A 27,284-nucleotide genomic window follows, 5' to 3' on the forward strand; every position below is an offset into this window, starting at 1 on the left:
CCTCTATCTTCTGTGCCTTTTATCCGCTGTCTTGGTTTCAGTCAGGACTCTCCTTTGTAAACCTCACTTTTTGCCACCCCTACTATGTCAGTTTAGCAAGCTCCTCCCCTCCAGTAAACGACCACTTCATACCTGATCAGGTTCTTCAGACTCCCCCGTACCCTAATGATTCCAGTTCTCTCTGGCCCATCCTCAGCAAGAATCCCCTTGTCTTGATTTTCCATCTGCTGACCCTGCCTGTTCTAGGCTAGACTCTCCACACTTTCCTGGCTGGATTCAGGTAGCATCTGCTACAGTGGTTCATGTCTATAGCACTGAACACTAAACAAAATCTTTCTTATTGTGCCTGAATATGTTAGTAACTATCTCTTTAACAAGCTTCCCATTAGCGTACGGGTCCCATTAGGCGAGGGATCTGTTTTGTTGACTGAGACCTTCCAATCCCTTAGGACACAGCCTGAGAGAGAGTAGACATGCCAACGTTCCGTAAGACAATAGCAAAACCCCAGTTCAAGCACCCTGAGTCCGGACCCCGGCTCTTACTCTGGAGGCGTTGTAAATCCTGAAGATCCTACTGATGATGTCTTCCTCCAAGTCCGCAGACACAAACTCCACCTGGATGGGGCCATGTCTGTGCACTCCATTTTCTGGCCAGTACTGTGGACACAACTGAACCCAAAAACCAGAGAGACAAGTGTAATGACTGGATAAAGTCGGCATCGACACAACCCTTTAAACTTCAGCTCCCTTTCTTCCTAAAAGGCTCCGACACCAGGATTCTCATGGTGGCTGTGTCCTCAACTACACGTCTTCCCATCCTCTGGCGGTTTTCTCAAAAAGCATGTGTTCGCCAGGGGATAAGATTCAGAACTGGCAACCATGCTGGCCTGTATTGCTATAGTTTTTTTTTAAACAAACTGATATTCCACAGAAAGCAGGATCCACGGGTTGGACTTGCTTTTTTGATGACTTTTACTTTTGAAATGGTCCAACATACCACGGTCACGTGTTGCAAGGGTTGATTTATACCATCAAGATTGCAAAGTAAATTCTGTTAATAGTGAGTCAACTGAGGCAACATCCTCTCTTTTCTCCCTCTCTATCCATGATAAAGATCAAGAGAGAAAACAGGATAGCCAATACTATTCTTTCTGTATATTAGCTAGGTCTGTTGGATTTAGAAACTAACTAATTAATTTTTACATAATGTTTCCATGGGATTTTTTTCTTCCTCATCAGCATTCCCTGGTGACAAGGTATTAAACCACCTTGTCAAACAATAGTGTTCAGATGTCTGTTTCCCTTTTGATACCCAAGGGTGCCCACTGTTAAGATTGTCAGAAAGCCGAGATGGCAGTAAAAGCCATGACAACCGCATTTGAACGGCTCTGCCCATTTCTCTGCGGACAGGGCTGGCTCTGCTCTCTGCTTATTTTCCAAGTTCAAGCGCCTGATGAAATGCTTGTCATTTACACCGCAGAAATATGAATGGCCCAGGCTGGCATCTGGCTCCTGGCACACTGTGTCCTACATCCTGCCCAAGGAAACCATGTAGAAAATGGCTTAAATGGTGCAGAACACATCCATGAGCCGATCCGATAAATACTTAAAGCAGTCTCGTGGCAGTCTTGTGCACTAGCAAAGCCTCTGAGTTCCAATGCTCAGTTTAGCATTTGCTAAAAGACAGGGTCTCAGGAGCCTCCCCCGCCCCTCCCCCATGTAAGTCAGCTCTGTCTGCTGAATGGAATGGGAGTCTTTTTGTCTCTCTGACTGCCAGTCAGCCAAGGCTTGGTTGGAGTCCAGACAGTTTGGGTTTAGAATGCAGCTTCAGCATTCAGAGGCCGTGTTCACAGACACCACCAGCATTGTTGACCAATGGTGAAGGTGACCCGTATGTACCTTCATGTTAGGGTCAAGGCAAACGGACCCTACCCGTGGAACACATCCTGTACCCCATGCCTGGTTCTTAAATTTGTGAAATCTAACTGCTGCTGTCTGGAGTTAGAAGGACAGTTCTTGGTTCTATTGGAAACAGTGTCAGTCTGTCCTGAGGGCAGGGAGGAGGGAAAAGTCTAGAACACCGAAGCTAAGCCAAAAGGAGTAGATAAGAGCGGGGACTGTCATTATTCCTTCACCAGCTAGCCTTTGAATGAGAGCCTGAACCATATACTGCAGGGTTGCCCCCTGAACCCCCCTAGCTGCATACGGAAGCATCAGTGGCAACAGAACGGATTTCGGGAAAGAAACATCTTGTCCTGTTTAGATGCTGAAACAGTCCAGGAGCCCCCATCAGCACTCCTGCCCTATTTAAAAATAAAAATTCTCGGCTGGATAGGAAATTAATTAATTCCCAAACAAGTTTATTCATAATACACACCAAGCTCCAAGTTTTCCTCATGCCCTCTGTCATGTGGTGACATGACAGCGAAGAGAGTGCATTCTGCTCCCAAAGGGCCTTCCTCGGAGCTAAGACTCTCCTGGCAGCTCCCTCCAAGAACGTTCCGCTACCCTGCTCGCCATGGCTGTCTCATCCCTGTTGTATCTGTGAGAGGCTCCACCCAGTGCTCTAAGCTCATACCCCGTTTGTTTCTTTTGCTATCTCTACAAAGCATCGACAAAGAGCGAAGCTGCTCTTTAAGCCCTGCTCGCCTGCCTCCACTGTCCTGCCAGCCTGATGTCCTGTCTTGCAGGCTCCAGATGAGCAGATCCAGAAGCACAGATGCCCAAGCAGGAGACCAAGGCCAGTCTCCTGCCTCCACAAGTTGGCTGGCTCTGAGATGTGTAGTCCCAGTTAGGCTTGAACTGTCTGTGCCCTTGAAGCTAGCCAATGGAAATTTTATTTATTTATTTATCTATCTATTTATTTATTTATTTATTCCTGCCTTTTCCCACTCTCCACATCTGTACCTTTAGTCTGCCTGTCTTCTTGGTTTTCGCCGGCTTTCTTTTGTAGCCTCCGATTCCCATTTGTTACCCCCGTGTTTTCATATCCTTCAACAGCCCTCTGAACACTGGCTGGCTGCAGGGGCTTGCCCATCTCATTCCAACAAAGCACACACGGACTTGACCCCGTGACCTGGGCTCTACCTAGAGGAAGCCCTGGACTCACCTGGGCAGGATCCACATCGTTGAGCATGACGACCGACGTGCAGTGATAATCCAAGACCAGCCGCCAGAAGTCCTTGACAGTGTTTGGCAAAGGATGCTGGGTGACTATAAATGCCGACGGTTGTTTATAGCTCTGCAAACAGAAACAAGAAAGATCTAGAGACACCCAGCTCAACCTGAGGGCAGGCAGCAGAGTTATTTTGTGCACATGGAGAGGTGTGGCACCAAACACCGAACATATTAGTGACTGTTGAATTCTATCACCATCGTCACACCAAAATGAAATAAACATAAATGCCCCATGAAACTATGGTGAAATACCCTTACTTTAATGCCATGGGAATGTCATAGTTATTTCTTAACATTTTTATTTAATATTTCTGACAGGCCATAATTGGTTCTTCTTATTAAAATTTTTAGTGGAGAAAGTTTCAGTTTACTTTAAAAACTAAGTTCAATGAAAGTAGTTCTGGTTTTTCCAAAAATTGCTTTCTTGCCATAAATCTGGGTGACAGTGTTGCTATCCCTGCCACAAAAGATACACAGGCTTTTGTCGGCTCCAGGGGTTTGAAACAAGCTTAAGCCCCCTTTACGTTGTCACACCAACAGAACTGAGCTTACACACTAGCACTGAAAATGCCCATTTGCTCTCTCGTCAGCTGAACAGCAAGAAGCAAACAGACCTGCAGGAGGCAATGAGTTGTGCTTTCTTCCCATGTTAATTACGGCCTGAATTAGGAAGAAGGGGAACTAAATAATGCTGTCAATCACTATAGCCCCTTTCCCTGCCAAAGGACAGAACAGCTGCCTCTTGCTCTCTGGCCAGCAGGCTAAAACCCTGACAGCGTAGCTTAGGTGGGCTTCAGTTCTGAGTGCTTTAGACGGCTGCTGTGTGAGCGGGAACCTCTGCCTCACACCAACCCACACGTGGAATGTGAGATCTACTCCTGTAGTTGTTGGAAAGAATAGCTGGCCTCTTAGAAGGCCAAAGGGCACATAAACTTCTTGCGGCTCCGCCTCAAGGACACACATTCTGTTTTTCCTTCCCAGGGACCCGGAAGTGCTTACATCCATCAGGGCTGCGTTAATGTAGTTGCTGCTCTCCCCGTCGATGGTGATGAGGAAGGGCAGGCAGCGGTCTGGAGGCAGGATGTCCATGCAGCGGTTTTTCTCGTGGTTCCGGGGTAGGAGCGCGATGCTGCAGTCCTCTACTCGCAGGGTGGGGGTCACCATGTTGAGAGTCTGTAGGATAAATGGGAGGGGCGGGACATGCAGCTCCAGTCAGCTTACCACTGGTGACCCATTTCATGCTTCCTTACGACTTTCCAGTATGAATACATGTATGAAAACACTGTATTGTACCCCATAAACATGTGCAGTTCTAATGTGCCAATTGGGAAAATGAGACACAATTGAGAAACTCCTGAGGAAGTGGGGGGTTGATAAATGATCTAGGAAGGCTGTATGGGTAAACTAATTCCCTTAAAAAGAGGAACGAGGTAGAAGAAGGCTTTGTCTCATGTTAAGTTGCCGGCAAGCTAGTCACACTCCACGCCTTGAACTCTACCAGCTCCATCTCTCTTTCCCTCCTTGGGTTTTGTCTCCACACAATGCCTACCAGCCATAGGAGGCAGAGGCAAGGGACCTTGTACATCCATAGCATACAGCATCATCAACTCTAACTAGGGCAGGGCAACTGAAAATCTGGGAGGCAAGAAATTGGGAGAGAGTTGGCCGGCCTCAAGTTAGGTACAGTTACATAAAACCTGGATTTGACTTTTACCCGAATGAAGGTACATGGAGCATCCTTAAAGACCATTCCCATAGATGGATCGCACTTATGCTTAGATATACTACAAACCTGGTGTCCTGGATCTCAAAACCAGTTGGTGGCTACTTGAAATGCAAATGGCTCTGCTAGACTAATGACTTGAAGCCAAGTAATTCTGGCCCTGGGGGTGTTCAGCCTGGTGCCGCTACAGATATTTAGAGAGCAGAGCCCAGGAGCACAGTTAAACATGCTATCAGACAGCACCATAGGAAAGTCCCAGCCCCCAGTGCCACTAGTCCTGAAGTGGAGAAGAGAGTCTCCTAAAGAGGACAGTCTACCAGCCCCTCCTACTTGGATCTCCACTTACCCGGAATTCCTCTTTAATTTGGCTTGAGTTTGTCTGTGGGTCCAATTTGTTCATGTCGTAATACAGAGACCTGATTTGGGAAGCAGGGATGGAGGTGTCTCCACAGAGACAGGCTTCCAGGATTGCATCATGGATAAACACATACTGCTCCTGAAAAAGCAGACGGATGTAGTCAGTGATGAAGAACTCAGGGTGAACCCAGAGAGCCAGAGAAGGAAGGGGGTGTATTGTATTGTCAGCCCTATTTCCTCCAGATATCAGGGCAATGCATCCATGGCGGAGGAACAAGCATTATAAAGGCCTGGGGATAGGAGGCGAGGTTGTCTCATGTCCTAACCCTGTTTCCGACAGCTGGCATGCCGCTTGATCAAGAACAGGAGGAAGCAAACTAGCTTCATGGAGAACATTACACAGACTGATCACAGCAGGTGGGGCAGTAGCTGAAACATCTCCCTGATTCTGAAACCTCGAATTTGGAACTCAGTATCTCAGATGAGGACCGAGCATAATTCGGTTGATGATGGGAGACTTTCCTAATCAAGTTCACGATATGAGAAATGGTCCAGGGAGACTTGACTTCGCTCTGAAGACAGTTATGACTATTAGGAACGACTTATTCTGAACCATTAATTAATGATGCTGATAATTCTAATGAGTCCAGAACACGGCTCTTTTACATGTGTACAGTCTACAGTTAAAAGATGAGCTCTCTAAAACATGGGGTGCAGCTCTGTGATGGAGCACTAGCCTCCCATGTGCAAGCCCCTGGATTTGGTTCCTACTGCCATTGTTACAATTGTACAAATGTAACAATTATTCCTCTAAAATTGTGACTTGGCAGAGACTTTCCCTAGGATTAATTTTCACCATCTTTATTATTGATCTTCAACTGTATGAAATGTTAAAGGCTTTCTTCTATCATTAATTTCTAGAAATAACATTTTGGAAAAGGAAGGCAAAGTGAGAAGATGTGTGTTTCAACTCTTGATCAATTGCTAAAGCATGTGAAATATAAAGCGTTGATTACCATTAGATTTTAAAAGATGCCCCTACTCTAAAGAAAAGAGAAACAGAAGGCGGCATCCTTGCCTTCTAGAATTCCCATACTTGTTAAAAATTGCCAGGGGGTTTGTAAACGTTCATGTATGGCCTAAACATAAAGGATACTCATGTGTTCCTCATTCTGCTTTAGTGATCCTCCATGGGCTCTAGGTCCTGGGTCCTAGGTCCAGGGTGTAAGTTTTAGAAATGTTAATTCTCAATAGGCCTTGTATTTCAACGTTAAGAGTTGCTAACTGGTACCGAGTACTCCGACAAGTTTGGCAAAGTCCCATGATGCCAGGTGACAGGGAAGAACTATTTAGGGCTAGCAGGCTGGTTGTTTTCTGATGTCTGAAGGAGAAGAAAATCCACAGGGCGGATTTCCCTGAAACTTCCTGGCAGATGCCTTGCTATTCTCAGGAGCTGCCCTGCTCTGCCGCTCCGCTGGTTTACAAGACAGACTGAACGGGAACAGTGTTGGGACCTTGGGTGCTTAATGCAGAGGCTCTTCGGAGTCCCTTGGCAGGGACGACTGTGCCAATTTAGGTGGATGGCTACAGATCTCAGTACCTGGAGAACTCCTGGCACCAGACTCTGCAACTTGAAAAGTCATTTTTTGTTTGTTTGTTTTTGAAAGAACAGACAAAAGAAGGATGAAGGAAGGGAAGGGGCAGGGGAGGGAGGGAGGAGGCAAGGGAGGGAAGAAGGAGACAGGTTGAGGAAGGGAAGAGGCAGGGGAGGGAGGGAGGAGGCAAGGGAGGGAAGAAGGAGACAGGAGGAGGAAGGGAGGAGGCAGGGGAGGGAGGGAGGAGGCAGGGGAGGGAGGGAGGAGGCAAGGGAGGGAAGAAGGAGGCAGGAATAGGGAGGGAGGAGGCAGGGAGTGTGGGCAGCATGAGGGAATCAGGAGTTGGCAGGTACAGCACTTTTCTGCTAGGGTATGGTAGAAACAGTTGGCAAGCTTCCTTTGCCCAAGGAGGTGGGTAGACAGGACAGAGGGGACTAAGTCATGGGCTAAAGGGCAGCTACAGTACCTCCGTCTGCACCATGTTGACTCTCCTGGACCGAAGCTCTCTGACACAGTTGTAGATGTCCACCACTCCTTCCCTTTCTGCCATGTCCAACATGATATCGATGACTATGAAGCAGCCCGTCCTCCCTGCACCAGCGCTGCCCGGAAAGAAGCAGCTTTCAGCAAAGGAAAAGGATCGTCATGATGCTCCTACGTCTTAAAATCGTCAGCCACTAGAAGGTCGTGGCTCAGGCATTGGGCACATTTAAAATGCTGCACACCGATCAACTTGATCCAGTTAGAACTAGAACATTTTCATCATCCTCTCTGTGAAACCCCGTACCCATAACTGTTTCATGGCTCATCCACGGGCAGGCGCCGGGAGCTCTCCTTACCTGCAGTGTACCACCAGTGGGCCTGCATTAGGTGGACTCTTGGATTTGACCTGCCGGACAAATCCAAGCAGACCAGTGGCGTGATAGGGGACTCCGTGATCCGGCCAACCCGTGAAGTGAAACTGTCGGATCTCTCGGATTTCATGGATGCCCCTCTGCAGTCCACAGGCCAGCACAACGGGAGGAGAAGAAAGAGAAAGTGACGATAAGCAAGTGAACCTGGGCACAAATCACCCCTAGGCAAGCCTAGGGGAGAAACAACAGAACCCTGGGGGAGAAGGCCGTCTGTTACACCCAATTTGGAAGGCATATAACATTGAGCTGTTTATAGGTGTGAAAAGGGAGGTGATGCTTGGGGTCAGGCTAATTTACACACGCAACTCCTGGAGATGAATGGGTCTTTTTGGTTCCCCAAGAGTCCTTTCTTACAAAGCAGACTGTGTTAAAAACTGTTCACTAGCAGCTACTGGGATGTTAAGACCCCTGTCCTGGCTCCAGGTACACACACACACACACACTGCCAGGGTTTAGAAAATGTTTGCCGAGAGGATAAATAAGAATTCCTTTTCAAACAGACAGACCAGCATATCCGTTTTCATCTGTGGCACAGTTAGGTTTCTCCTTTTATTGTAAGCAAATGCGTAGCTCATTCATTCAAACACCAGCAACTCTGTGACTATGAATACTTCAAGTGTCAAGGTGCCAGAGTTACAGAAAGAGGAAGGTGCCTCATCCTGTCTCAAGGGGCATTTCCTCGGTGGAAGCAGGCGCATCAGAAAACGTGAGGGTCGAGAAGTGTGTTGACTGGATTCCTCTGCCTGACCAGAGGGTTGAAGACGCGCACTGCCTGAACCTGAACTGACTACAGGGGCGCAGGAAGGGAGGAGATGTCATGCTTATTTTGGCTTTCAATTTGCTCTTTTCATTTTCATTTCATTTCTTTTTTTATGTGTAGGAGTGCTTTGCCTGAATGCATCTGAGTGCACTGCATGCATGCCTGGTGCTCACAGAGGTCCCAGGTCACTGGATCTCCTGGAACTGGAGCTAAGGATTGTTGGAAGTAACCATGCATAGGCACACATACATGGAGGCCAGACAAGAACATTGGGTATTTCCTCTATTGCTCCCTCTCCACCTTTTTTTAGACATAGGGTTTATCACTGACCCTGAACCTCAATGGTCCAGTTTCTTTGGATGGCCAGTGAGCTCAAGGATCTGCCTGTCTCTGTTTTCTCAATGATGAGGCTACAAACACACAATTTGATATGGATGATGGGGATCTGAACTCAGGCCATCTCGCTTGCACAGCAAGCCCCCAATACCTAAAGAGCTATCTCCTAGTCCCAAAGTCTGCTTGAAGAGCAAAAATTACTTTTAAAACCAAGGCTGGAAGTTACTCTGGAATCCACTGGCTCCACTGTTTCCCTACATGTGGACTTTGCCTTTACTACATCTTACAGATGAACATGCCTTACCAGATTCTCTACTAATCATTTTCATGTTTAGTGAATGAATAATGAACTCTGTGTTATTATGGACTGGGAAAGGGTGGGAGACATGAGTCCATAATTTAAAATAAGACTCATTTGCTATCAGTATGTTAGTGTATCTTTCATATAATGATACACCCAATGCCACAGCTCAATTTTCTGTGAAAATCCTGTTGTTTACTGGAGTTTGAACAGTAAAGAAGCAAGCACACAGCAACGCACACTGCAAATGACCTAAACAGGCTCCAGGATCCCAGAATAACGGCACTAGGTAGTTAAAAGCCAAATTTTCTCACCACCGACAAACAATAGCGTTTGGCCAGTTCCAGTGACCCCAATTAGGAGACAGTCAAGCCACCATCCCCTTCCACCCGTTAGAGAGCTTGCTCCCCTGGAATTATGTACAAAGATTTGGCCAGTGGTGATCCTAACCCGATGATAAGCATCCCACAAACCAGGACCGCTTTGGCAATAAATGTATATGTCCTCCAAGGGATGGGGGATGGGACTTTCCTATGCTCAGTGGTACTCCCAGTGTGACATCCTTTATGAGATGGGCTCCCAACTCAGGGCTTCATGACACGTATTCACAGAAAGGCACATGCTAGTTTCAAGAATCCAGAAAATCTGTTCCCACAACCAAGTCCCACTTCCTAATCTGCTTATGGCTGTCAGGATTAGCAAAGGAAACTGCTTCTGATACAATGTCCCTTCTTGTACATGAACAACCGATTCTCCTGGGGGAAACATGCAGGAGCAATCAAGCAATCATAGCCTAAGTATTTCCCAGCTGGAGGTTAATTACATTATTTCTTTAGTTTTCACTGGAAATGCATTAATGGTGTATAAAAGAGTGTAAATCATTTAAGGTTTCCATTCAGACCGCTGTGCCGGTCCCAAAGTAGGTTCATGTCTGTGGAGTGACGGGCTGAATCATGAAGTGTTTGTCTGTCTTTAAGACGAGGCGTCTCATTCCTCCTGCTTTCTCAGGGTCTCAGGGTGTCTCGTAGGCAGAGAGGATATGGTTGTCACTTTTAGCTTCTATTCTGCCAAAGCAGACAAGGTCTGGGTCCATGGGGGCCTCAGAGTTGCCCTTCTGACAGGATGAGTGTCATGTGCTATGCAGAACCATTAGAGATGTGGGAAAGAAAAGGGGACCGTCAGATGCAAATGTGTTCACAGAGGAAGGAACCATTGATCTGGTTCCTTCATAACCATAAACAAGAGTTTGTCAAATGTGCTGGTTCATTTAGGTGCCTGTTGACAGGATTAAGGGTTATACAGACACCTAGTAAAAACAGTATTTCTTGCGTAGGTTTGCAAGGGTGTTTCCAACCAAGGTTGACAGTTGAACCAATGGAATGGATCCACAAAATCGGCCATTATCCAAAATGAGCAGCCACTATCCATTCACTGAAGGCTTGGTCAGAACAACATGGCAGAGGAAGGGGGAATTATACTCACGTTCATAGTTCATACACACACGCCCTCCCCTCTCCCTCCTAACCTCCCTCCCTCTTTCTCCCTGTCCCCATCTCAGAACTGGGCCACAGTTTTCTTGTCATTTGGCAGCAGGACTCCAGGTTCTCTGACCTCTGTGCCCTTGGCCTTAAACTAATCCCACCACCGCGCCACTCTTTTGAGTTCATCTACTCTGGGCTACTGCTGTTTGGTTACTTTGTAGTAGAGCCCAAATCTATTTTTCACCTTTAGGTCTCTTGCTCACAAAATAAAATTGCAGAAACCTAAAGCCCAAGTCTAACCACTTTCCTTTCTTTTGCTTTTGATGAGAAAGTTCCAAAGTCCAAGAAGTGTTCTGCAGGAGTTAAACCATAGGGTTTTCTCCAAGACTCCAAGAGCCCAGTCTGAAAATCATTAACACTACATTTTGATTCATCCAAAGCTTTTGCAAGCTCCTCCCCTTCCCCTCCCTGCACTATCTCAGCCCTGTTGCCTCAGGACTGAAATAGCCTGTCTGAGGAACTTCACGCAGCTGGGAAGTTAGCAGAGACAACAAAAGGTTAAAAACAGGGCAAAGAAACAAATCAACCCTCCCGTTAGCAACCAGGATGCATTTTCAGCTTGTTAGAGAGCCGCTGACGATTGCTCAAAGAACTTCATGTTTAGGCAGTGGCTTAAGAAAAAAAAATGCCGAGGGTCTTTTATTGCTGTTTTAATGCAGTTATTCATGAGTGCTCTTGCCAAGAGCCTTACAAAATTCCTGCAAGTGCTTTTCTTGCACAGCCTTGCTGGAGAAGGAAAAATATTGACATCAAAGTGTGAGCTTTAGAACTGGAAGAATTGAGGCAGCCAGAACTTCACAGCCTTTGAAGTCTCCGAGCCTCCTTCTTGCTTACTTTTTTTAAAGGACGGGTATTGGAAAAAGAAGCTAGGTAGTAGGAGAAACAGATTAAAATGAACTGAAGCCTTCTCAGCTTCGTGAGACTGTCATACATTTAGATTTGCAAACTAGGGGCGACCGTTCCAGTCATCAGAGTGAATTACACGATAAGCAGATCGTGTGGGTTCCTTATTTCCCAGAGATGCCCTGGTTATTCTAAAACGTGCATTTAGATTCAGCGACAACACAGGATCAGGAGGAGGGCTAAGAGCCAAGTGGCCACCAGTCTGGCCTGACCCAGCCCTCTAAGGGGTCCACTACCACTTTATGAGTGTGTGCAGAACAAATTCACGACCGTTTTGACAAGCCCAGAGCAGCCGCTGTGCACGGCTGAGTCCTGCAGAACAGGCTCTGGACAGGAGAGCCTGTGGGCCTCTAGGGAGCAGAATGTCTGTCTGTTACATCACCTCCACCTTCCCCACAGCGTACCTGTGGCACTTCTCTGGACGGACTGCCGTTGGCTTCACCTCCGACCCCTCCCTATGTCAGCAGAAAGAGGGGGAATAAGGAGATTCCCTGTTATGGCCTACAGCGCTTCCCAAAGAAGCAGCCCTATCCATGGGTGTGGGATGAGGTGGGGTAGAACCAAGGTGCAGCATTCGCCCTGGCCTGAAGTGAAGTGAAAACAGAGGAAGGGGCTGGTTCATGCAGGACTGCCGTGAACGATGGAGCCCACGTGGCCTTCCACGTGCCACTCAGGGAACCCTTGAGTCTCTTTTCAACTTTGGGCCTGAGAAAGCCTGAAGGAGGTGAGGTATCCGAGGAGCAGTTAGGGCCTCCACCTCGGCACTTAGGCCAAGGCAGTCCTGGGAAACCCAAGTGGACATTCCACACAGGATAGACTCACCAAGCTGGAAGGGCGTTTATCTTAACTCAATAGACTTTGATTTATGAACCAGGAAAGAGAAAAGGGCAGACAAGGATCAGCCAGGTTAAAGCGAAATAGCGCGGTCGACGTTATCTTTGTGTTTAGCTGCAGAGTACAGACGGCTGTGAAATGGGAATGGTTGACGGTACGGATGGAGCTGAGTCGTTAGGGAATCAGAGGGCAAGATGCGGTCCTGAGAAACCACCAGGGCCTACCTGCGTCCGGGTCTCGGCTCGCTCCGGCCTGCCCACTTACCTTCTCCACAGCAAATGTTCTTATTACATATTCTGCCAGCAGCTCTGTATCTATTAGAGTAACTTTCATGTCTTTGTAGATCTCAGTGTCGTCTGGCCAGTATTTGCAGCATTTCACCTACAGGAAACCCAAAGGAAATGATGGGTTGAGGTTTTTACTTAGTTTCTGTAATGAAAGGGGTCACACTATGATTCACAGGGTGAATCTGCGTAGGAGCTGGCTGCATACCCCAAAGCAAGTCTGTTTGTGACTGTTTTCAGCGTCACCTACTCCCCTCACTCCTGGGTTCCCAAAGAAAGAAAACGGAAGTCACGGGAAGACTGAAATTTAGGGACACGGTCTAGAGTTCACGAAACGTAGTTATTATCCCGTTATAGAAAGCATTCATTTCCCATCTTCTCAGGGAACGGCCTGGAAAAAACAAACAAGGGGAAGTCTCCATATTTTACTCTCTTTGAATGTTCAGTTTCAGAAAGGGACTAAGGGTTCTTTGGAGGAGGGCTGAGCAGAAAATCTGACTCAATACTAAAGATAAAACGACTTTGCCTGGAGAGGCAAGTAGCTTCGTAACTAATTCTCCCCAAGACTGGCAGATTCTTGTCACTGTGGTTTACAGTCACAAAGGGCTGTCTCTCTAAAGCTAGCTTCAGACGAGGACACCAAGTAGGGGTTATATCGTGATACTTTGTTCATCTGTATCCTTCCTCCATATTCCCTCCCCGTTTTGGGGCTGGCTCCCTATCCCCCCTCTCCCGCATTAGTACCCATTCTTCTTTCTTATGACATGTATTGCAATGCCCTCTCTACTGCCTACTTCCTTTAGGATCTCCTCCTCCTCATGGCTCCTTTCTTGTTACATCACCCCCACCTCGTCACATCCACACACGAATATATACACACAGATGCATGATTACAAATCTAAGTCCCACATATATGAGAAAACACGGAATTTGTCTCTCTGAGTTCGGCTCGCTTCACTTAACGCGAAGATCTCCGGTTGCATCCACTTTCCTTGCAAATGTGACGATTTTATTTTCCTGTACGGCTGCAGGAAATCCCATCACGCCTTTGGAACCCCTCCCACACATAATTTCTGCCCCGTATATTTCCTCCGCCACAATCTCAACTTGGTACAGGGACTATCTGGTGCAGGTGTCCTACCCACGCAAGATCCAGAGGCCACCTCGCGAGTGGAGCCCCACACACTGACGTGCGCTGTGGCAAGCTCCCTGCTTTCCAGCACTGTTCCGAAGAGTTGCTAGACAGTCTCTCATTTGGGGTGTAAGTGGACTTGAAAATTGACCACAACTTGCATTTTCAGTCCAATCTACGACTGTCAGTTTGATTTTCTATTTCATGTTCGAGGACATACATTTACCTTAAATTTCCTCAAAGAGACTCTGTGATCCACAACCATCCCTTCTGATTAGATCGACCTCTCTCATTCATTTCTTTCCAGGTTTGCAACGCACATGTTAGATGCACCCCAAGTTTTTCTCCATACAGTTAAACTCTCTCTGATTCCCAAGGAGCGTATTTGGTAGCAAGGATGAGATCTTTCATACAAAACTGGGCACCTGGTTATTACTGGCCAGCAGGAAAGGGGCTAGTTTGCTTATTTCTCAGTTCCTGTAGCACCTGGAGGTCACATCCTATACACGATAAATATACAGTGGCCACACAGGGCTATATTTCATGGAGACAGACATAGCATCAGTATGAGCAGGAAAATGCCAGACAATGAGCATTTTCAGAAAGGATTACGGGCTGAGAAGACGCTTTCAGAATGACAAACATCTGTGTCACGCTAACGTTTGTACAGTAGCTTGTGGCCGGCTAGGAGTCCAGCTGCCTTTAAACTCTTGGAACTTTCTGTAAGATAATCCATACTAAACTTAGTTGATCTATACATCAGAGTTTGAGGCAAGGGAAGCACGGGGCAAAGATGGGTTTGATCTCATACTGTTTCCAATCCCCTTCGGGGACTTCCCTGTACAGTTTTTGTCTGGAAAAAGCTATCTGTGACATTATTAAAGGCAGTATCTACAAGATCTCACAAATATCCATCATGAGTAGCCATGTAAAATCTATAATGCTCAAGATTGAAAGAGACCGAATTTCTTCCTTTAGATGCAAAGCCGGTCTGATCAGACAGTGTGTATGTAGAGTTATCTGACTTGAGGGTAACCCTAACTTCATTTATAGAAGGTCCATAGCAGGAGTGCTTTTACAGCACACACGCAGCTCTCCTCTGTGCTGAAGGCCTTGCTTTAATGTTTCTGTGACTTCGATTATGCAAGCAGAAGGTAGTGGATAAAGCTACAAATACAGTATGCATGTATGCTTTTAGAATGGAGTAACTCAATTCAACACAACTAAAAAGTCCCCCCCCCCTTTTCCGGAAAGTGCAATAGAACAAGAACACACACACACACACACACACACACACACACACACACACACGATGCATCTGCAACCTGTATTGGACCAGGGATCTTTTACCTTCTCTGGAGTATCAAAGTTGACAAACTTCAGGTGCAATAGGTGTGAGACAGTCTGTTGCATGGTTGACTGTTCATCTATTATTGACTCCTTTCGTTCTCAGCCTGGGCATTTTAACAAATATGAACATGGAGCCTTCAGTGCCTTGGGGTCCAGGAGCTAAAACCTGCCAGCATGGACTGAGGGTCCAGAGTTTCCCTTCTGGATAGCTCCCATGTGCCAGTTCAGATTGCATCTGCCATCTGACCTAGCTCCACTGCGGCTTTCCAGAGTTCTGCATCTCTGCAAGACAGGACGCAGCAGGATGTTCTCATGTGTAGGCGGGAGGGAGGGACCTCTAGGTTAGATCATGCCCAGCTTATGTGGGGTAGCTCCAAGTTAAGGGCTCGCATGGCAGCCACACTGTGGCAAACGGGCACAGCTGCTCTCTAAGCAGAGACAGTGGCCTCCTTGCATATGCATGGTCAGGAGCTGGCCCAGAGTCCCTTGAGTACTCCAATCCTGACACAGTTAAGAAAACAGAAGCGTGAAGGTGCTTCCTTCTTCAAAGAGTCCAGGGCACCTAATATCCTGCACACCAGCACTTGTTGGGGCAGGTCCAGAACAGGCAGAGGGACCATTCTGAATCCGTTTCCCCCAGCTCATCTCCCAGAATATCATGAAATGGTTTGCCACATCTGTTTCAGCCTGCTAAAACATCCTTCTAAATTGAGTTCCTCTAAGTATCTTTTTAACTGCTTGGACCTGTGTCAGGTTATTTTTTGCTTAAAGGAAAAGAGATAGGAAGGAAAGCATCTTTCATTAGAGATGAAGACTTTGTGTGTCTGCAGCCACCCCCTGGTTCCGACTTTACATACAGAGATGTTGAAGCCAATGCATTGCAAACACCTGCTGGAGTCCTGGCCCCACACAATTGGATGCTACTCCATCTGATCCTGTGCCAAGCCAGCTGTCTCCTGCAGTCTGAAGGTACCTGCCCAGCATCTAGCAGAGTCTCTGCCTCCCACACATCTTAATCATGTATGGCAACAGTCTCCAGCCTGGGAAGGAGCTACTTCCAGGATTCTCTGATTACTTTGGTGCCCTATGCCGGTTCCACCAGGCTATTAATCAAGCAATAAGCACTGTGCCCCATTGCCTGCTCATGGCCACACTCAAGGCTGCAGGAGAGATGCAGTCCCTGCACCCAAGGGGTGGTCAACTTTGGCTTTAAAATTCACTAACTTAAACTGATAGTGGACCATGCCTTTAATCCCATCACTCAGGGAGGCAGAGGCAGGCGGATCTCTGTGAGTTTGAGGTCAGCCTGGTCTACAGAGTGAGTTCTAGAACAATCAGAGATACACAGAGAAACCCTGTCTCGAAAAACCAAAAAGAAACAAAAATTCACAATTAAAACACAGAAAGCAGTATAACGTGAGGATCTTGAACTTCCTGGTAGTTTTTAAGCAGAGTAATTTGTATCATAACCCCATATTTACTAAGGCCACAACATCACTGGGGCTAGAGCCATAGCTCCTAAGTCGAGGAGTACATCATTTTGACCTCAAATAGATCCTGACATGGCTGCAGGAAGAGTTCTAAACTACAGCACATATCAGAACTCCTTGCAGTGATTCTCAAGAAATTCTGAGGGTCTGCAGAATTGGCATTTTCAACAAGTTCCTTGGCCGGTAGACCATACCGACTAGAAAGAATTTCTGCAACTCAATCAGACTGTAGAACCTGGCTGATGTGAGTTAGAAGAAGGCCTTGCAACTTGCTTATGCAACCTCAGGTTCTCTGCTGTCAAAAAGGGATGGTAACGGTTCTTGTCCCAGAGTGTCCTAAGATGAAGTTAGAGGTTTTCAAATCTGCTTGCACATCTGGATCAGCTAGGAGTGTATGAAGAAACCCTAACGTCCAGGTCACATTCCAGGCTATTTCTCAATTTCTGTGTTGGGACAGAAGCAGCCAAATTTCCTGAAGCTTCCTAGATGCTCCCAAGTGCAGATCGGTCTGGAAATCACCAGGCACAATGGGATAAAAACATCTGGTCAAGTGTCCAGTTGCTTACAAGAGCTCAAAAAAGATAATCCTTATTCTTCAGCGATAAGTCTCTAATCTGAACCCTAGGTGACACTGGGAGTTGGCAGAGTCTGGAAAGTGAAACTGGATGTTTAGGCAGAGAAGGGGAGAAGTCTTGAGCAGCGACAACTGTGTGGCTTGTATGGTGGAAGGAAAATGGAGGCGAGCGTCCAGGCTGCATTCATTTACTGCAAACCATGCTCCCCAGATAAGAGCACTTAGAAGAGAGAGGTTGGCATCCAGTCTCCTACTGGATGGTTTGGATGGAATTAGGAAACAGTGCCTGTGGTCTGGGGAAGCAATTTCAAGCAAACAGCTGGAGTTACGAGGATAGTTCGCTACCCCTCATTTGTGAGGTCACTGCAGCTCCCATACATAGAGCCGCCACTGGTTTAGATGAGATGTTCTCATAGCTGTATCTTTACGTGGAGGTCTGGAGACAAGAACGAGTTGTAAAGGCCCAGGCTTCTCTCTAAGATTGTGGAAGGCAGGACCAGGGCAGGTAATGAACTCTCTTGGTAGAGCAGACCCTGAATCCAGCTGTGGGCATGTGTGGGAGGGTAGACCTCAGGGAGCACATGGCTTTCTTTGGTCTTCTTAGGTTTTAGCTCTAGGAGCAGAAACAAAGTAGGAAGTCTGAAGTGGCTTTAGCTGCCCTGTCTAGGGAGACAAAAGAAGAGGTGTAGCTGGAGGGGTGGAGCAGGAGGACAGAACATTCTGAAGATGTCATTGACTTTTTCCCTGGCTCTAAAGCTGCTAATTTCTGCTCATGCCTCTAAGGAGATTTTTCACGAATAATAGAAGATCTCTCCTCCCTCTCTCTCTTTCCCTTCCCTTTTTTGAGGCAAGGTCATTGTGGTAGTTTGAATATGATTGGCCATCTTAGAGAGTGGCACTATTAGGAGGCGTGGTCTTGTTGGAGGAAGTGTGTCAGTGTGGGGGCGGGCTTTGAGGTCTCTTTCGCTCTAGCTCCACTCAGTTGACTTCCAGTTCCCTATAAGGTGTAGAACTCTCTCAGCTTCTTCTCCAGTTCCATCTCTACCGTGCCACCATGCTCCCGACCATAATGACAATGGCCTAAACCTCTGAACTGTAAGCCACCACTTCAATTAAATGTTTTCCTTTGTAAGAGCTGCTGTGGTCATCATGTCTCTACAGAGCAACAGACACCCCAATTACATCATATATTATAGCCCATACATTAATGTATAATCTATAGTCATACATTATAATCCAAGCTGTGTTAGGGCTTGCCATGTTGTTTAGGGTGGCCTCAAATCGTGACCTTTTTTAACCCCTTGCTTCTGAGTGCCGAGAGTATGGGCAGGAGCCACTAGGACCCAGCTAAGATCATTACTACATACATGCATATGTAAATCTCATTTGGTCACCACTCTCCCTAAAACATTTCACATACACTAATACTAATAAGGTTTGTGTACAAGGGACCTGGCTGGCTTCTTCCTCCCAGACCTGATCACTAGGTAGCTCCTTCAGGCAAAACTCTTGAAGAGTCCAGGAATGGATGGGAAATCAAGTGCACCTGGAGGACCGCATAGTTTTGGTTTGGGGGAAGAGCTTCATAACATAAAGACACTTTCTTTTCATCCCTCTAGGCTACTGTCTATAGCCCGTGTGGTCCAGCTCCCTGCTTCTGGTTTTCTCTCTGCCTCTTCCCTTCTACTTCATCCAGTTGACTATGGATCCAGGAAACAGCATCAGTTGACTTCAGCAGTTTCTCAAGAGACATACTCATTCAGACAGCTTTGTTCTGCACCTGGTCAAGAAAGGGGGCCCTGGTACTTAGCAATTCCCCACACCCAAGTACTGGCCAAGAAGGGAGTTCACCATCACTGAGTGCAGTAAAAGCATGTCACACACTCAGATAGTGACACCTTAAAGAAGCATCTTAGATACCTTTTGAGCAATAGCAGCACTATTAGCAGGCCTCAAAAGATATCAGTGAGTCATTTCCAAGAGGGGTATGTGGTAAATCTCTTAAGAAAAAAAAGTGGTCCTTTTTCTGCATAGTCTTTACCTTAATAAAGTCATACTTTAGATTCATGACCTTGTATGAGTCATAGGCTCATCCTGGCTCTTTCCACATGTGCTGGTGGATAGGAGATCATGTGGTGGTGGAAATATACATGCTAAAATGGAATTAGGAAAAAGTTGCTGTGGTCTGGAGAGGCAATTCAAAGCAAACAGCTGGAGTTACAAAGATAGTTCGCAAACCCTCAATTGTAAGGTCACTGCAGCTTCCATACATAGAGCCCCCACTGGTTTGGGTGAGATGTTCTCATAGCTGTATCTTCACATGGAGGCCTGGGGAGGTAAATGAGTTGTAAGGGCCCAGACTGTCTCTGTGTTCCAACTTCCTTATAGGAGGAAGGTGGGATGCCCCTTTACACTGATTCTGCACAGTTAAGATCACCATCCATATTTTACAAATACTTCACTTGAAACTGATTGACAGGTAGATGCAAAAGGCTTCAGGGATCAGCATTTCAAGTGGCATTGTGGTGGCAATGTGGCAAGAGTCAATGTCTTAGCCTAGGACACAGTTTCCGGCTTGTCCTGTTTATCATTGGGTAGTGAAAGTTAGCTGCAAGCAGAACCCTGTCTAGCTAGGTCTTTCTGGGATACAGAGGGATGAGCTATGATTGTAACATTTATGAAAAGGCATGCACAGTCAGCAAATCTAACTTGAGGCAGATCACAAGGCGAGTGCAGTAATCAAAAGCACATTGCTTGGGGTGGCACCATCCACGTGAAAAGCCAAGTTTCATTCACTAGCTGTGATGTTGGGCAAGTCATTGAACCTCTTAGAGGTCCCAGTTTTCTATCTGTAGGAGAGTAATAAAAACGTTGCTGTGAATACTGCTTTTGTAAGGGACTTAAGACAGGACTGGTGCAATTGAAAGTTTGTTAAAAATTTCTGGACGAAAACTGTAATGGGAGGGACTCTGGAGCTTCTCAAGGTTGACAACATTTTTAGTGCATCCAACCAGAAAGGGTGCTGTTTCCATGTGTGGATGAAGTGGGAAAGGTGAGGTAGGTGGAGAATGTTGGCAGAAGACATCTCCAGGAAGTCCGTGAGGTTTCACATCTTTGTTAGACGGGGCCTGGAAGGGTGGGATTCTTTCGACAGCAAAGGCAAAGTCCTAGTTCACGATGGCCTGCTGCTTCTGATGGTCTTGGGGTAAGAAGTGTGTATTTGAGAAGGGTGGGATCCAGAAATGCATTGTTGCAGTCCCGGCATTTTAAAGGTTCCTAATTCCTCTGCATGCATGTGATCAGTGCCCTGTCCTGAGGCTTGCAATAGCTCAGCCAAAGCTCATAGGTACAGATCCAGCATCTAATTGTGAAGGATGGACTCATATGACTCTTAGGAGCCCCTCTACAGATGGAATCCCATCCAAATCACTGTTCTGGCCTTTCCTGTGCTTCTTTATAGAAACACCCAGTAAACAGTTCACTGAAATCCTGGGATCCAACTTGTCTGTTTGCTAATGTAACCAGAGTATTTCTGTAACCCAGCAATGCCCCAAGATGTTTAAATAGCATCACTCCCCGCACCTCCATGATCCCAAGGTTGACAAGTCTGTAATCCAGGGAAGGAAAGGACTTATGCAATCATCCTGTCAGGCGGAAGGGAGCTGAGTGGATTATATATCAATGGCATGCCTGGAGATTCAGTTTCAGTGAAATGGGGTAGTAGCTTATGCCATCAGCATAAGTCCCTGCCCGGTCTTACACACAGGGCTGATACTGCCAGAGAAAAGTTCTAAGGTAATGGCATTCTCCTTGCCTGCAGCCTTCTGAATTACTGCCTTATTTCGTCTATAAATAGGGAAACTGGAGGTACTACTGCCTTGCTCTAGAAAAACCATCAAACTATCAAACGGTTCACCGGATAATCTTGCCTATCTGCTCCCACCCTCTTGGGAGGCGCTGGCTTGCTCGTGTATTTACTTGGCCAGATAAGCCTAAGCCTTAGGAGGAAAGCAGGGCAAGGGCTTAGAGGACTACATAAGCCGAGACGGAGAGCAGAGACGGGGAAGGGACCCAGAACATGTGTCCATCTGCTCTATGGACAGTCCGGCTAACCTTGCAAGCACTTTATAGTCGTGGAGGCAGATGACTACGCACATGAATCTCTGAGACTAGAGCAGACAAAGGGAGAGGAGGAAGAATCAGCTGAGAGGATACAACCTAGGCCAGTCAGAAGGCGGTGAACAGATGAAGCCACTCCGCGACTGGACAAGAGCTTGTCCCAGAGCTGGTCTGTATTCAGCCTGCCATTGCCTGGCAGCCTGCTCAAGACCTGAATGACAAGAAACCTTAGTTATTTGGTACCGTGCTTTGATCTGGTAATCTCCTGCCAGGGCGGCACTATGAGAAATGGCAGGCAGAAAGGTGCCAGACAGAGGACAGCGTGTCGGGACCCATCTCTGAAGTTCAATTTGTAATTCATTCTTATTTGAGAAAAAAAAATATTTTTAAAGGGACATAAGGGATTAGGCTGAATTGCCGAGAATGCAACACCGAAGGGTTAATGAGGTAGGCTAAATGCGGTTGTGTTGTGGGAGTAACTTCCGCTGCCTCAACCAATAGTCGCTGAAATACGAGCCCACAGTGCAGCGGGGAGCGACTTCCGCTCCTTCAGCCAATAGCTGCTGAAATACCAGCCCACTGGGGCGTGGTATATTTCTCTTTTAAAAAGAGAAGCAGATCCGGATCAGGCTCTCTTGGTTCCGGTGCTTGCTCCCGGCTCCTGCTCCAGGCTCCTGCTCCCGGCTCCTGCTCCAGCGACTAGGCTCCCTTCCTGACGGTTTATGGTGTATGTAAGTTTTACCCCCCCAAAATAAATAACCCCTTAAAACATAACTGGTGTGGGATTGATTCGCCGATACGGTTGCATTTCTCTCCTGTCACATAGAGTAGCAGTCAGCGTCACTCCTACTTTAAGACTTCGGTTATATAAACACATGGGACTTTAAGTGTGGGGTATTCCGATGAAGAAGAGGTTCATGGAAAGAAGGGTTAGATGGGAACTCCCGCTGCACGAAGCATGCTTTCTATACTCGCTTACACTTTCCCCTAAATAGAGCTGATTTCTTTCACTGTGTCCGGTCTTTCGGATTCATGGAAGAAGTCACCTGGTCATTCTCACAGATGCCTATGGCTGGTGTGTGTGAACGTGCTTATGTGTGTGTGAGTGTGTGTGTCACATGGCTTGATGAGTACGACCATGATTGGACTGTAAAGGTTGTCTCTTCTATTTTTTTGGCCTACAGCAGGTCAGAGGTCGGTTAATACAATTATCTGTTACTTAAGTAGGAGGAATGGGGACATTGTGAGAAGTCATCGGGTGATTTTATCATTGTGTGTCCATATGAACTTAGACATTAGATGCGCACCTATGTTATACCCTCACCTGACCTATTGCTCAAGGTCACAGGCCTGGCGGTGTCCTAGGCAGCTGGAACACAATGAGAATCATTTGTGCATACAAACATATTTAAACACAGAAAAGGAAAGGGTAAGGTACCAGGCTAGGGTCTGCAGAGATGGTTCAGTCAGTAAAGTACAGACATCAAAACCTGAGGTTTTCTAGCACCCACATAAAAGTGGCGTATAAAGGCATGCATGGCTGATTGCTGGGGTTGAGGGAAAGGCAACAGAGAAAGGCAAATCTCTAGAGCTCATTGGCTGGCCAGGCTAGCCAAATCAATTCGCTTTAGTTCAGAGGGAGATCCTGTCTCAAAAATAAGATGGAGAGCAACCGAGGAAAATGTCTGACATTGACTTCCTGTCATGCACAAACCCACATGGACACATGGGTACATACATGAAACAAACACACACAATACTTGTAAATGTCATCTATGTGGTCTGAATTGTCACTATTCCTGGTTTGTAACTACTTGCATGTATGACAAGGAGAAGGCCCAACAGGAGATATGAATGGAGCTCTGAGTGGTTTAACTTCCTAACATTGGCAAGGCAGAAACACAGAAGTTATAAAGTGAAGACACAAGATTGATTCTTACAGGAAATTCATTAATGCTCTTGTCAATTTGGACTGTGGCTTGCATGCAGAACAGACAGGGGTTTGTCATTCTCCAAAAGGTAAAGAGCATTTCTGAAACTGAGCCCATGGTGTGCGAATGCAGGTGCGTGCCTGCCTGTCCATGAATGTGCATGTCTGTGTGTATTCATTTATGTGCATGCACGTATGTGTGTGCAGATGCACATATTTATCAGGAACTTTTTATTATGCCCCGGGAATTTACAAGTTGTGAAAGTGTGTGCTTCTGAGTGTAAATAGATTATCTGAGCATATCTTTATTTGAAAGAATTATTTCAGAATAATGTTTATAAAACGTTAGGATTAGCATTCCAGATAATAAACACATTACAAAACCTTATGATTTGAGATTATAAAATGTAGTGCCTAGTACTTGATTTAAAACACTGGATAAAGCTTTAATTAGATCAAGGATAGTTTGGTGGTTTTCTCTTTGCTTTGTATAAGAGTGTGTGTTTACTTTTCTTTCAGAATTTTCAAAACTACCCAACATAGTAACCAATCCAGAGTGTCCTTGTCAAATAAAGTTTTATAATTGTATCAGTTTCTTCATTACCTTTTCACTATCATTTGCCTTTAAAGAGCACACATTTGCTATTCAAGTTGGGCTAGTGGGACACGAGGTGACAGTTCTCCAAGGACTGTACATTTTAGGTTAAAAAGCAAACTACACCCCTATTTTTCCTATTTTTGTGTGCTGGGAAGAGCCCATAGTCTCTGTGGTGTGTATGTGTGTGTATTTGTATATGTGTGTGTGTGTGTGTGTGTGTGTGTGTGTGCGTGTGCGGTGTCTCCTTATTAAGTGGTCAGAAGTTCTCCAAAGGCTCAGCATTCTCTCTTGCACCCTGCTCTTCTTGCACTCTGGAAGCCACTATGGTTCTAGGACCTCTGAGGAAAGAAAGGGATGTGCTGTTCTGGCTGCTAAAGTAGCGGTTTATCATCCCAAGCAATCCTGAGAACCTGTAGCAGGGAGAGCTCCCAATGCAAGCGTTTATATTACCTGATCAAATCATTTTTAAAAGGTTTACACACCTGCGACAGGCCATCTTCTATGGTCTGCACCAATGAAAACACAGCTCCATCATGGACAGGGCTTGTCTCATGGGGACAATAGTCTCACTGTATCCTTCCTTGCCAGGACTCCCACATAATTCCTATGTAAAGCATGGGAGAAGCAGGGGAGCTGGCTTCCCCTCATCACGTCTTTGGACCGAACTGTTTTCTCTTAAGGGTTCAGACCCCAGACTTTCCCTCCTGCTGCTGGTATAGGACAGACCTAGTGAGTGTTGTGGGGTCCTGTGGATAAATGCATGGGATGTTTGTTCTTCAAGGGGATTTTCTTAGTCTGAATACACACAACAAATGAAAAGAAATCTTAGTTTAAGGATAGTATTCTAGAATTGGTCATTTTCTTTTCACTTCAAGGACATGAAACTTTAGCTCAGAGATGGTTCCCTCTTTGTCTTCACGTGTTTTTGACTTTGGACCCACAATCACACCCCACTTGATATAGTTTGGATATAAAACACTTCCCACAGGCTCATGTATGTAAGCACTTGGTCCCCAGCTGGCAGCTGTGTTTTGGGAGGTTGGAGGATCCTGGGAGGAGGGTCCTGGCTGGAGGAAGGAGGCCTCTAGAGGGCAAGGGTTGAGGTTTCTAGCTGAGTCCCACTGCTTGCCTCCTGTCTGTCTCTATTTCCCATATATCCAGATATGGGTGTGCACGTCACTCTGCCAATAGGGTGGAGAGCTGCCACCGCCACCAGGCCTCACCTACCATGATGGTTGTCCCCTCCAGTGTTGGCCGTCTTTGCATGGGCACCCCCTACACTGTCTGGCTCCCTGCCCCCTGGATTTGTGTTCTTTCCTGTCTGCCTGCTATCTTCACTTTCCATATTAGCGTTCTGAGCTCCTGGTATTCTTCCAGTAAATTCCCTTTTGACTTCAATTAGCCAGAACTGATCTCTGCTGGACACGGCCTAACGGCACTTGATAGGCCTCCCTCTGGATGCGGGGGGGGGGGGACGTGGTCCAGTGACATTTCCTTGTTAGCTTCTGAGCTGGTTTCCTGGGTTTAAGTGGCTTTCTTTGCATCATCTCTAATGTGTCCCCTGTTCATGGTCCTTCCTCATGCAAACCGTTGGGGACCCTTGGCAGGAAGTTACTGAAACTCCATTTCAGTTGTTTTGTGTGTGCATATGTTTCTTACATTTTTTTCCCTCTTTAGATTTTGTTTGTGTGTTTGTCTGCTTGTCTGTTTGAGAGAGAGAGAGAGAGAGAGAGAGAGAGAGAGAGAGAGAGAGAGAGAGAGAATGGGCTGAGTAGGTGGGGATGTCAAGAAGAATCTGGGAGGGGCTGGAGGAGGGGAAAGCATTGTCAGAATATATTGTAGGAGAAAGACTTTTAATGCACTTCATTAAAAAGCAATCAATGAAAAGGAATAGTGAGAGCTTAAACCAGGGAAGCCAGGAGTGCATAAAAAGACAGTGTATCTCTTCCCTTACTGATAAGATCCGGCAATGTCTCTGAACAAGTCAAGAGCATCCGTGGTAAAAGGGTCCCGTCAGTTTGTACTAGTGAGGGTTACCAGGGTTGTTCTTGTAAGTGTCTGTGCTTTAGGAGGTATGACCTTCTCTCTCTCTTGAATTTCCCATTGATCCTGCCTGATTAAATCCTATTGATTAAAACTAGATGTTCTTTTTCCTATGTAACAGGGGCACTCGGAATTTTAATATACCCTCTTTATAGGCATATTAGTAAGCTAATTCTGATACTGATACTCTATGTTTATATTAAACATCCTTACTTCCTTATTCTTGCAGGGAGAAATACTATGAAAAGAATATAAAATAATATGTAAGATCATCTTTGGGCAGGTGACATTCTTCATAACATCCTGTAGGTAGGTGGTCTCCTACCCTCCTCAGCTATGACAGAGGTTAACATCTGGGCTCCCTACTTTCCTCAGTTCTCACACATCTTGTCATTTGTTACAGCTAGTCCGTGTCTTAACAATAATTTCCCTAAATGACTGTGAGACGTCGTTTGGATTTTTAATAAACAGTCACATTCTAATGAGGTCTTCATAAACCTGACTAAATATGTTTAGAAATCATTAACTTAAATTACCGGTGCAAAAATCTCCTTCGGGAGCCTTGCAGATTTGGTTATGAGGCTTCTGGCAGATGGATTCGTTCAACATCATGGCAGTGTTTTTGAGTCTCCACACAGTGTAAGTGGGAATGCCTGGGAAACAGGAGACTGGAGAAGACACTAACTGTCCCTCAGGTGGGGTCATTAAACAAGGAAGACAATCACAACACGTTCCGGGGCCATTTAGCTGCCAGGTGTGCAGCTGTTGGCAGGTGCCGGGGAAACTGACAAGGGTCCCTTCCTAGATGCACAGGCTGAAGGGGGGAAGCATAACAGTGACAGGGAAGTCTCAGATAATGACAGGTCCTGGCAGATGTACCAGAGGCCCCGCTGGAGGAAGAGTGGAGCGTCTCTGTCTTCTACACCAGGTGCTGCGACAGGGAAGGCCTCCCAGTGGCTCCAGAGCAGGCAATTAAAGCCTCCTAATGCTGACTGCTCGAGGGCAAGAAAGGGCGGAAGCAGGTCCCCCAGCTCTGCCTTAATGAATCGGCAGCAAGTCTGTGTAAACAAGCACACACCCGTGCGGCTCATGGGTGATTCATGAAGAACGGCCCACGTGTGGTGCACATGTTAGGTAGGGAGCGGTTACCCTTAACATCATGTCATTTTGATTTCTTGGATGGTTCGCTGCTGGTGTTTCTATGTATGGAAAATGGGGAGCTGCCACTCAGCAGCCGTGCAGCACTAACAACAGCAAACAGCCCGGAACAAGGTCAGGGCCTTTCCCAGATGGGACATGACCTCTTGTCAAAACTCTCAAATC

General features: G+C 46.4%; 1 protein-coding gene across 5 annotated transcripts in view; it reads right to left on the bottom strand.

Moving 5' to 3' along the window:
• Positions 1-27,284, bottom strand: part of Ptprm (protein tyrosine phosphatase receptor type M) — a 698,333-nt gene that overhangs the window by 19,164 nt on the left and 651,885 nt on the right. For 4 of the 5 annotated variants that reach the window (XM_087902421.1, XM_087902423.1, XM_087902424.1 and 1 more), the window contains 7 exons: positions 12,706-12,822; positions 7,692-7,846; positions 7,319-7,454; positions 5,247-5,396; positions 4,177-4,350; positions 3,110-3,241; positions 544-669 (listed from right to left, as the gene is read on the bottom strand). In XM_087902421.1, the coding sequence (XP_087758547.1) occupies positions 544-669; positions 3,110-3,241; positions 4,177-4,350; positions 5,247-5,396; positions 7,319-7,454; positions 7,692-7,846; positions 12,706-12,822 (990 nt within the window). Of the gene's footprint in view, positions 1-543; positions 670-3,109; positions 3,242-4,176; positions 4,351-5,246; positions 5,397-7,318; positions 7,455-7,691; positions 7,847-12,011; positions 12,063-12,705; positions 12,823-27,284 lie in introns of all 5 variants that reach the window. The other variant, XM_087902425.1, reaches the window with a different exon arrangement.

Source organism: Myodes glareolus, chromosome 27 (assembly GCF_982192425.1).
Source record: "Myodes glareolus chromosome 27, mMyoGla1.1, whole genome shotgun sequence".
Classification (NCBI taxonomy): Eukaryota; Metazoa; Chordata; class Mammalia; order Rodentia; family Cricetidae; genus Myodes; species Myodes glareolus.